General features: G+C 39.9%; 1 protein-coding gene across 3 annotated transcripts in view; it reads right to left on the reverse strand.

Moving 5' to 3' along the window:
- ANKMY2 (ankyrin repeat and MYND domain containing 2) overlaps nt 1–12,335 on the reverse strand; it is a 37,391-nt gene that overhangs the window by 1,277 nt on the left and 23,779 nt on the right. For all 3 annotated transcript variants that reach the window (XM_035020671.1, XM_035020672.1, XM_035020673.1), the window contains exons 5-9: nt 11,779–11,939; nt 7,146–7,360; nt 6,233–6,368; nt 3,446–3,574; nt 1,359–1,488 (exon numbers count right to left, since the gene is read on the reverse strand). In XM_035020671.1, the coding sequence (XP_034876562.1) occupies nt 1,359–1,488; nt 3,446–3,574; nt 6,233–6,368; nt 7,146–7,360; nt 11,779–11,939 (771 nt within the window). The remainder of the gene's footprint in view (nt 1–1,358; nt 1,489–3,445; nt 3,575–6,232; nt 6,369–7,145; nt 7,361–11,778; nt 11,940–12,335) is intronic.

Raw genomic sequence — 12,335 nt, forward strand, 5'->3', positions numbered from 1 at the left:
CCTCACAACAGCCACGTGAGGAAAATGATCCCTATTATCATTATTATCACGATTTTTACAAGTGCGGAAACGGAGAAGAGAAGGGTTTGGCGACTTCCTCAGAGCTTCACGGCCAGCGGAGCAGCAGAACCAGGGTCTGGACTCAGGCCTCTGGCTCCGCAGCCAGGCCTTGAGATGGACATGCTCGTCTGGGAGCTGCCTTAAAGACGGCTTTGCCGTGAATGAGCTTGAGGCCTTTGGGTAGGTAACTGCCCACGCAGGGTGCTTTCCCCACCTGTAAAGTTGGGGGGTGCGGTTAATAAAGCCTCACCTACACCGGTAGAGAATAAAGGTGTGCCTGTGACATTTAGAAGAGTGTGCAGCACCTGCTGACGCTTACCAACCAGGAATTCCCAAATCTCCTGACCATCTTACTCTTTCCCTCACTTGGTAACAGTACCGGAGGTCAGCCTCTGTCCTCCACACGCAGGCTACAGAAGTTTGGCCCAGAACACAGGAGAAGCATGGCAGTCAGAAAGCCTGATGATTCTCTTATAAATTTATTTATATGAATTAAATTTTGTACAACTCGTTCAATCCTACTCCTAGTGTTTCTCAAGCAGGTGGTGAAGGCAATTCAGTCTGCTGAGGGGGAGGGTGGAAGTGCTTTGTATCAGTCAACTGGGCAACTTTTCCACAATAGATGCGTTCCGCAGAACGCACGATACGTTCTCCGGGGTGGGGCACAGGCGTGGAGGTGGTTTCCACTACAGTCTGTGAATCACTGCTGAAGCAACTCACTGTTTCTGATGAAAATGAGTCATATACCTCATGAGGGAGGGAGAGAAAAAGTAATGTGGAATTCAATGCCCAGATACTTGGAGAAACCTTATCTGTACATTAGAGCTGCAAACTAATCTGTAATTTATAAATTTACTCTGTAATTTCACCTACAGCTTTGGACTTTAATTAAAAAAATTAAAGGTTCCCTACCTTAAGATCTATTAGAGTAGCCATTAGGGGAAATTTAACTATTTCCTTAACATCCCTCGTTAGTCGGGTGTAAGTGAACACTCATTATGAGTCCCACCATTGCAGGGCATTCTCATGAGTCAGGAGGTAGAATACGGAATAAACCATATTCTTTAGAATTCTATGCCTCTCTGTTTTCCAGCGACTTCTAGGCTAACCATATTCTATACATTATCCCAACAACCCCAAAGAGGGACACACTTAAATGTGATTCTTATATTGGTTAACTCCAAGTTTCCTCGGTCCCCAGAGAAGACTCAGTTCCTTGGGGCCTGTGTTAGTATCATTAATAATATCAATCCTATTCCCAATGAGAAGCAGTATGAGCTCGCTTTTTATATACATACTGTTTTCCTCTTCACTCTTTTCTTTGGCAGCTTCCGACTGTTGTTTTTCATAAACGTCCTTTAGATCCTTACAGATTTTCTTATGTGCAAACCAGTGTGTTTTCTGGCAGGTTTGATCACAATATATAACCTGAAAACAGTCGTAAGTTTACTTCATTTCAAGAGCTGTGATTGCATGATATCCCAACCATGACATTACACCAAGAACTATGCTGTAAAAAATGTTGTTTCTTATGCTTTCCTTTATTTTTATTTTTAAGATTTATTTGTTTTGAGAGAGAGTGAGCAAGCGAGATCGGCAGTGGGGGTGGGCAGAGGAAGAGAGAATCCCAAGGAGACTCCACACTGAGTGTGGAGCCCAACACAGCGCTTGATTCCACGATCCTGAGATCATGACCTGAGCCGAAACCAAGAGTCAGATGCCAACCGACTGCGCCACCCAGGCACCCCTATGCTTTCTTTTAAAACCGTGATGGGCACTAATTTATATTTGTAATTTTTAGCTTACGCTTTATAACAATGGATATATAATAAGTGGTCTACCAAAGACTCTAACAAATGATTTATGGAGAACCCACTATGTGCCAGGATTATACAATGACAAGGAAGACATAGCTGTCTCGGAGGAAACTAGGGTTGAGAAAGAGCTGGATGGAGCAGCATGGAGAGAGGCAGATACCCAACAACATGATTCACATCCTAGTACAGGTTGTAACAGCAACAGGGGCAGAGAGGAAACGTGACTCACTCTTTATAAAGGGAGTCAGTCGACAGAGAAATGGGAAAGAAGCATTCCAAGCAGAGAGATTATCTCGTACAAAAATGCAAGAAGGGAAGTGAATTATATGTTCAAGGACAGCAAGGAGTTTCTGTAAATGGAGCTTAGGTTTTTTGCAAGATTATATGCCAAGCACTGTGCTAAGCCCGTATATACAGAGGACACGTATTGTAGATTGTTTCATTGGTCCCGATTCTTTATTTTTCCCTTCATGTGTACACTTTCTCATGAGATTTCAAAGTTCTTTTCACCGAAGGGAAGGAGAATTCACCTTAAGTTTGGCCGTGTGACTTGTTTGGGCCAAAGGAATTTGAGAGCACGGGAATTTCAAGACTAGACTTCTAGGGACCTCATGTGTTTCTACTTCTCCCCTTTTACCTCTGCCACCATTATTAGAACAGCTCAGCCTGGCCTGTTGGTCCAAGGAGGATAAGAGACACATGGAGAAAAAGCGCCCTGGCTAATCCCAGCCAACCGCCAACATGGGAAATTAGCAAATGATTGTCGTTTTAAGTGTTTTACGTGGAGCAACAGTTAACCCATGTAGATGGTCTCAATGAATTCTCACAATGCTAACCCCATTTTACATACAAAGAAATTGAGGTTCAAAGAAGTAAGTAATTAAAGGAGATGGAGCTGGAGAAGTAGGTTAAAGCAAAATGTGATGGTTATTATTAATATGCTGAAGAATTCCAACCTTGAAAATAGGAGATTAATATAATTAAGTAAATTAATTAATATAACTTATAGGGTAACGTGAATGTACAGATGAATGCTTGTGGGTAATATCTGTGAGGAGAAGATATGCCCTTTACAAAGATCATGCTGGCAGAAGTGGGGCCGGAAGAGCATAAAGATTGGTGGCAGTAACAAGGGAGTTGGAGTTTTACAAGGAAGAGATGATGAAGAGTTTGTAGTTCAAGTTACCATCAGAAGATTTAAGATGGCATATTTATGAACTGTCCTGTTCTAGGCTCTCATATCCTCACCAGCCTCAATCCCTTATGGATAATCTTTCTCTCATTCATTCACTCAGATTCTTTCTTTCTTGAAGGTGGTCTGCACAGAACCTGGAGCAGCCTGGAAGTTTGACAGAAGGTAGGGCACAGAACTACACAGAACTACATTTATCCCATACTGCTCTTTCAAAATTACTTTTAAGTATTAGATGCACAGAATTAGAATTTATATTAGGATGTATTAGAAAACTAATGTCAACCATTATACTTAGAGAATATTAAAAGTCAGTTATCAAGTTGGATATGAAATCTAAACCAGATCAATGAACTTCAAAGAACTTCATTCTTACCATCTTGCAGACGGAACATCTTTTACTTGCTCCCTTTTCTCCACAGGTAGTGCAAAATTCCACATCCACAAAACCCACCTGACCCGTGATGGCTTGGGTAAGGACAGAGAATGCAGTGGGATCAGAACCCTAGAGTAGGTATGAAGGAGAGGAAAACACACTTTAAAATCACTGTGGAAAGACTACAGAGATGACACTCCATGAACAATGTTGTCCAGAAGCAGGCACACAAGAGCCAAAGTCCTGAAGGCTGGCGGTGACACAGACTTTATCTAAGAGCATGGCTGTTAGCGTCAACAATGGCTTCAGAAAAGAATTGACTGTACAGCTGAAGAATGACATGGAATCTTTCTTGTCATTGCCAGGTGGCAAGAGCTCTTTCTTGTCATACAAAATCTTGTCACCTATTTTGTTAAATAAGAATTTGTTTAGGCACCAGAGCTCCTCCCATGCAAAGATAGTCAACTTAAAGACAAACAGGATGCTTTACTCAACATAGTCTGTAAAATCAGGGACATTTAGCTAGTCTTCCAGAAGTCAAATTATACGCTGGCAAGTGATAAAGCAAAACATCTGTAAGAGTATACTCTGTTACAATGCGGATGCAACACTTCTTAAAGGCAGCCATGCCTCACACTTCCTGCGGAGCTTTGTGATAGGGAGAAGCCGGAGGGGACCCGAACCTCTGCAGGAGGGCCCAGGCATCAGCACTATCATTAAGTGCCACGAATGATCCTCCTCATGGCAGCCATCCCTGAGAATTACCCTGCAACAGGAAATGGTGAGTATTGCTCCAGTGGCTTGTGAACTTGTGAGTGTAACAAAACCCATCCGGAAGTAAAAGGCGGCTTCCTGGGACATTCACAACCACAGGCACTCCAGATAAATGAAGTTTTCCAGAGAGAACATATAACTCTTAAAGAACAATTTTTAAAGAGAGAAAAGTTTTCAAAGATGCATTATATCCTCTCTTCTCTCTATTGATAAACCTTTTCTCCATGACTCGGATCACTAGGATAAACACTAACGATTATACTGCATCATCTCGAACGACAATTATTCTATGATGCAGGGCTACAGTGAATTGTTCAACCCCACATTGGTCTGCTTTGACTTTTTTGTAAGTACTCTGGGCTATTTTCAGTTTTGCTGTTTTCCCCTTTGAGGGTGGAATGTCAGCTACCACTTGTTAATGTTGGAAACAGCCCACAGCCGGCAGTCCTCATTGTTTCTTTGATGTCCATTCCCCCAACTTCTGCACTGAGAGAAGCGCAACTTCATTCAGAGTAGCAGGGTCTAGACCAGCCGAAACTGCTCATTTCCCCAGACAACCTATGAAGCTAAGAGTGGTCACACCACTCAGGCCGTGGGTTTCTGGGACAGCTCGTATTGGCCAGCTATAAACCCCCTTCCTTTACTTGCCTGCCTGGGATAAAAATGTGAGCTCGGCATTGTAGCCCTGACATCGTAAGCACGTGTATGATAATCTATATGGCTAAAGAATATTGGGTGGAAAAAATGGGAATCCATTTTTGAGCCACTGTGACAGATCTGGTCTGCCTACCTCTGAGCTTCTGAGTATACGGGAATGAATAAACCCTATTGATTTAACTCACGGTTAGTTGGAGTTTGATATGTGTACCAAAACACATTCATAATTGATAGACCACTCTCATAATTTGCTAACTTTAATCTTCCAAAAGCTCAAATACCAAAGAGCCAAGTATATTAAAAAGAAAGGGTAAAAAATCTCTACATGAAATCATGGAGAACTCTCAGGGAGAAATCAATGCATGAACTTCATGAAATCATCTTGTCTCTTCAGGTCTTTCTTACTGCGTAGCTCTGAATAGATGAAGTGTTAATGTATGAAGGAGCACCAGGATCCCACCTCTCCTCATTTCCCACCCCAAGAGGGACGGGACACCCAGAGAAGGCAAAGAACCAACATTGCCGGAGGGCGGGGAGGAAGCCATGGACAGGACTAGTGTCAGGATCAGCTTCTTACCCAATAGACAAAGGCCAATAAAGGATTTGACTGAAATGTAGAAAAGCATGACTGGTGTCGATATGGTGAACAGAAATGCATTCAAAACAGGGAAGTCAGGGAGTATCTTATGAAATACTACTTAAGTAAATATATGATAAAAGGGCAATAAATAATTTAAAGAACAGAGAATAAAGTTGAAATTTGCTTCCTATAGCTGGGAAGTATAAATGGAATTTTAAGTATGGAACATTTATAATCAGAGGCATTAAGTGGAATATGAGAAGCTGGGAAATACTTTGAGACTCTTTATCAGGACATACATTGAGCCTCCCCACGACTCATCCCTTCACATCCCCACCGACCAGAAACCATCAACCTAGACAATCAATTCCTACTTCCATCTAGTGCGGGACTTTGTACTGGTTTTTCACGAGCTGCAAGTGTATATGTGTGTATCTGTATTACCCACCTTTACAGGTTTCACAGAGGTCTTTAAAATGTAATTTTCCATGTAACCATCTACATTCTGACATAGGAGAATACTATTTATTAAATCACGAGCTATATAAAAATGAAAGAAGAGGATCAAGAGAGGGGAAATGGATGAACAAAAACAGGGTTAACAGGTACACCTACCACCATGTCTGTTCCTGAAGACTGTCTAAAATAACAAATAATTATTTCTCTACTACATAAATAATTAATAAATTAATGCTAAAGAGAACTTGCCTCTAATTGTACAAAATACGTTAATTAGGTCTTACTGGTAGAGTTAACTTAGTTATGAGGGGCCTTACAATTTCAACAGGAGCAATGCTTCGCACCAGCTGCTGGAGGAGTGTGGCTTCACAGTAAGGAAATTTTCTGATACTTTCTCTTATGATCTTTTCTTGATATACCGGAAAGCCATCTGAAGCTCGGCCTTTTAACAAGCTGAAAGATATTTTTTAAAAAGTAACTGGAGTTGAATATCTAAGCATTTCCTCCCAGCTGAACCCATGAACTTTTAGTAGTTTCTGTGCTACCTGAGATTTTCACTGTCTCTCCCAATCAGGATGATAGACTTAATTCAAACTGCTGTTCTACCTGCAGGTTAGGCTAGCCCTTATCGAGTTTACGGGCCCTGGGACGTATTTATAAAAGGGACCCCTGCCATAAAACACACTAACTGCCATTATCAGGGCAGCCAGTTACTTATTACCATGCCAGTTATTTGTACAAAGAGTGAAAACTCTCATTAAGTTACACCTTTCTGACACAGTTCACTCTTCTCAGTAAAACTATGTGGGAATTTGACCCCTGATGGTCAGAGGACAAGGATAACACACAGCTCTCCCAGGTTCAGTAATGGAGATAGGCGGAGCGCCATGATGAACTCAGAGCAACAACCTAAGGAAGGCACAGCATACCAGTCCTCAAAGCTGGACTTGGGCTACTTTCTACATCTTACACATGCTACCTAAACTTCTCCAAACTTCAGATCCCTCACCTGTAAACCGGGGATGACAAAAGCATCGTTGTAAAAAGTAGAGAACTGAATAATCACTCAACCTAAACATAACACTGCTCTTGTTTCTTGCAGACTAAATGTGAGCCCAACAATAACAAGTGCTGCTAAAATGCTTCATTTTTTAATCTACGAGGAGGCTTCATATAATAAAACATTATCTATTTGAGTATATTTTGCACATGACATGGTAGAAACGGTACCTTTTGACCAGAGTGTCCAGTTTATTCTCTCCATCTTTTAAGAAGTTAATGCATTTCTGAAAGATACAGCTGATGTAATGCATTTTCATAGCCAATACTTCATTCATGTCTCTTTGCTTCATACATTTCTCACAGATCAAATCCATCACCTTGTAGCATTTATTCAGAGCTGCTTCTTCTGCCAGCAGAGGATTCTCATTTACAAGCATCACGATCTAGAAGAAATTCCAGTGAGCTTAGAAATTCCATGAGAGACTTTTCCATGTACATATTAGATACTTAGTTTTGGTTGATGTCAACAGATTACCAAATAAATTCTTTCTCAGGGTCATATGTTTACTATGTTAATTCAAATTAGAATGCAAATTGCCAGTGATCAAAGTTATAAAACTAATACAGAAGGACCTCGGCATCGTGAAATCTCTTGAACTCTGTATATCTAAGTTATCCCATGATCTGCCATCAAGCAAAACCAGGGTGTTAGTATGCTACTCAGAGTCATGGTTTTAGATTCTCTGTTAAAAGCACTTTTACTGGGGCGCCTGGGTGGCTCAGTAGGTTAAGCATCTGCCTTCGGCTCAGGTCATGATCCCAGGGTCCTGGGATTGAGCCCCACATTGGGCTCCCTGCTCAGTGGGGAGCCTGCTTCTCCCTCTCCCACTGCTGCTCCCCCTGCTTGTACTCTCTCTCTCTCTGTCAAATAAATAAATAAAATCGTAAAAAAAAAAAAAAGCATTTTTACTAAAGATAAACATGACATATTTACATATCCTTTATATACAGAATCAAATCACCAAGCAATCACTACTTCTGGAACATTACTAGAATTTCATGGCTAGGAGTACTGTGATTCTCATTAATTCTTACTAATTATAAGAAAATGAGATTTTTACAGACAGATGTCTAAAAATAAAAGGTGTCTTACTTTCCAATTAACTACATTTCTCTGTGGAAATTTTTATGATATGCTTCTAATCATGTATGGTAATGAGAAAAGGTCAAAGAGGAAATCAAATTAAAAGGCTTCAAGGAGGAATATTAGACAGTTATCAAATCTGATGCATTATGAGTCCCACACTTCTCATATAGGCACAGATTTAAGCACAAAATCAGTGTAATGAGGAGTACTTTTTTTTATTGGCTTTGTTATCGGGTAAAATTACCTACCTGAAGTAGGTCTGAACAGGGCAACTGTAAACATCCATGGTGACATAGCAGTAATGTAAACACATGTGTAACAGGGCACAACCGTATGCACGGGGCAGAAAGTCAGTGTTTGCTAACCTATGTGTTACGGTGAAACACCTATCCTGGGGAATGTAAATGTCAGGGAATCACAGACAGCAGATTTCATGAATTAGATCCTTTTCTTCCAAGAGGAAGGAAGATCATTTGTTGACTTCCATGAATCCCATGCCTAGCCTCCTACCTGGAAATTTAACAAAGATTAAGTGTTCTTGTGAAATGTATAATGAGAAGCTTTGTTGGTAAATTTGCCGGCGACTTTCCCTACAATAACATGCATCAAAAATTAACTTTTGGCAGAGAAGTCTCATTAATTACATGTTTATATTTCTACTGTCAACTGTAATCATTTGAAACTGTTCAATATTTTTGTGTAAAGCATTATAATCAAAGCACAGGATCTTAAACTTACAAGTAAAAACTTCAAAAAAATCTCAGAACCCAGACTAATGGTTTTTTTTTCTTTGTTAAGACATCAGGCTTTACTTACTTCAGAGTATACACCACTATACCCAAAGAAAAATGATACATAACCACAGCTCTACTACGAGCTTACTGAAACATCTCATAGATACGCACAAAAGAATAATACTTGAACTAGCTTCCTTCCTCTAATTTCTGCAGCATTATAAGTCATCCATTATAAAGAAAATCTCATTATTATCGAAGAGGAATAAATACATTCCATTAAGTAGAAAAGCCTGATACAGCTCATCTCCTGAAGAATGTTAGAATATGTTTATATAGTGGCATTTTGAATTCTTTTTATTTTTCAAATACCCTCTAAGAAAAAATTACCAAACCAACAATTCTGGGCTTAAGAAAGTTAATAATCAAAGACAGGATCACTTGTGTACATCTGTTTCCTGACCACTTAAGAGACTCTGCTCACTTCTGTCATCATTTTTCCTGTGATTTTGGTTTTTCTCCTTTAAAACCTCTGTATTCTGGGCATCAGCACAACTGCCCGAGTCCCTGCTGAAAACAAATATCCGTGATGCTACAGGAGCTGCTTACCCTTTGCCACAAATGCAGATGTGTTAAGTGCACTGTAGTGAAAAGGTGCATTGTGTATCGAGGAGGATTTCCGTGCTGCTTTTAAAAGGTCTTTGACTTTATAGAGTGGCTGTTACCTTTTTATAATACACCCCGGGAAGACTGTCGCTGGCTTGGAAAGCAGTAAAGCAACGAAAATAAGGCACCACAGAAGCACTGCACAACTTTTATCTGAAGTGTGGGGGGAGGGGGGAAAGGTTTTCAAGTGAATAGATCATTTATAGCTACAAAAAACAAGGTCTGGTCTGAAGAAAGGTACTATAATCATCGAATAATATCTCTTATAAGACCAAGTGTACTAAAAAAATAGAATTTAGGTTATTTCGGTGTCTATAACTTTACCATTTATTGCCTGTATAAATATACCCTTATTCTAATTTACTCAAACAGGTGCTCTTAAAGATAATTAGAGATACACTAATTCTTAGAACATTTAACCCTGGGAGTCTAGGTTCCTTGTGAACACCAAAAATTACTCCACAGACTCAATTATCACAATTATTGAGATTAGTGCAACCTCAAAGGGTAGAAACATAGATATAAAAGACAGTAAATCAGAAAAACACAGGGAATTTCTTCAAATCTGTCTAAACCCGAAGATCCTATAATGCTCAGGACAGAGGGAGAGCAAGGACCTATAAAACCACACACATTCTCTACACTGAGAAATACTATATCCCTAGGAAAAATCCTGTCTTCCCACCCCAGCCTGCCCCACCACTAAGAGAAAGAGTGCCATGGACAGGGATAGCCCCTATATGGAAGTTCTCTCTTTGCCTGTGTATGCCGGGAAAGGAAAACAAAAACAAAACACCACTGATACAGAAGGCTGAGTACTTTTTAAAGGTTAAATTCTAAGTTCCATATAATCACCACCGTAAATACAAACACATGGTTCATGGCTGAATTTCTTTTTTGCCCTCTTAGGATCACAGGTGTTACCTCCTGGGGTTCTTTCAGAATGTGAAGGACATTTGAGTTTTGAAAAATAAAAACAGAACAGGCTCCATTAGTCTATCTTCTGGAAAAGGCTCTGAGAGTTTGTCATCTCTCTTGCTGGCCCAGAAAAGTAATTTGGGTGGAAAGCCACAGGACAGGTATGTTTTGTTGGTTGGTTTGTTTCTTGAGCTTCAGAGTCTGTATGCTAAGGGAAGCATCAATAAAGTAAGAACAACACATATAATTTGGAACTCATATCTTCAAATGAGTGCCAATCTCCAAAGGGTTACTTTATGAGAACTGTCCACTTATTTTAATGGTGTTTGGTATGTTCCACAGACTCACTGTAATAGACTTTAAGGGAAATATAATTTTACTGCATTTATAATAACATTTTGTATTAAGGGAAAATCTCAGTGTTTGAGATCCAGTTCACCACCTTGCTCACCAAACAGTCCTGAATTACTATCAAATCTACACATTATGAATGAAGATATAGATGAGTGAAATTTGAAAAAGAACAGCATCACTGTAGCATACACAGAGTTTTCTGTAATGATTCATTGAGGAAATTATACTCATTTGGATTGATTTATAAAAAATAAAGATAAAAAAAATTTGTAAACAAACTAAAAAGGCTATATGTAAACTATGAAGAAAAGAGCAATGAAAATAGTTCAGAATGGCTCCTGAAGTTTCTCCGTTAAGCCAAATGAACTTCTGGGTTGGTCTAAAAAGTTTGAAAATCTGTGTGATTTGACTAATACTGCAAGAACTATAATACTTAAAGGCATCAAATAGCTACTTGCATTAAAGTATATGCTCATGATCACATTTCAGAACATTTCCTGGAAGGATAAATATTGTAGTAGATGCTGCTGATTCCCCACCCAAATCCCCTTACCAGCCTAGGTACCCGGTCCCAGCTTCTGGGAATGTTGGCTGCTAGGGGCTCAGAGCTGCCTCCTGCTCTAGGGAACTGCCTTCATCTATCAGAAGCCACCTTCCTGGGCACTACATGGGAGCCTGTCCTTTTCTTCCGGGGACAGGCTTCAGCCAATGGCAACTGAGTGATCCAAAAGCCTGGCTCCCTTGCTTCTCTGGAGTCATGGACAGTCCAGAGCTCCCGGTGAGGTGAGGTGGAAGGCGGGCTTCAGCTGAACCCACCTCTTTGCCTAGCTTTTCCTCCTGGCCTAGCCTGTGTCTCTCACTCTCTCTCAGGCTTAAACCGAGAGCAGTCCTTCACTGTGCCAACTGAACAACAGAGCCCCATATCTCAAGCGCTGTATCCACGAAACCCAACCAAGACAACTACGATCTTATATAATTAAGAGCAGTTTAAACTCTGAAGGAATATTTAAATAAAAAGCAAAGACCATAAACACGACACTACCTTGACAGGATGAAGATTGGTTGTGGTAATAATTTTGTGCAGTGGGCCCGCCAACTTTGGAGGCAGTTTTGGCTCTTTATCCAGCCCCTGGGGTTTAGTGTAATAATCCAGTCTCTCACGAGGAAAGAAATTGTTGATGATAGTCACACAATCATGTTGACCTTTTAATAGAAAAACAGGAAATTTGTTATTTTATTATTCAAAATATGACATTTTCCCATTTTTTATTAATTATGTTGCTGTGTTCTCATGAAGTAAACATGAATCAACTTCTTTAATTTTCAGGAAAAGTGAGTAGAAGAGGACAGGCAGAGGTAAAATGTTTTGAGGAACATTTATAAGCATGCTTTGTGAAGTCCAAAACATAATCCCCTTTTAAAGACACAGAATCCACAGTACATATGAAGATTATGTGGATTACAAAAAAATGGAGTTCAATTTGCAATTGACCCTAAATATATATATTTGATAGAAATTGCTTGTTTTTAATTAAATTTAAATGTATCTTCTTCCACCCCTACAGAAATGATGGTCATTCTTCCCTAAATCACAGCTGG

Source organism: Mirounga leonina, unplaced genomic scaffold (assembly GCF_011800145.1).
Source record: "Mirounga leonina isolate KUSES-001 unplaced genomic scaffold, KU_Mleo_1.0 Mir_174, whole genome shotgun sequence".
In the NCBI taxonomy this organism is placed as follows: Eukaryota; Metazoa; Chordata; class Mammalia; order Carnivora; family Phocidae; genus Mirounga; species Mirounga leonina.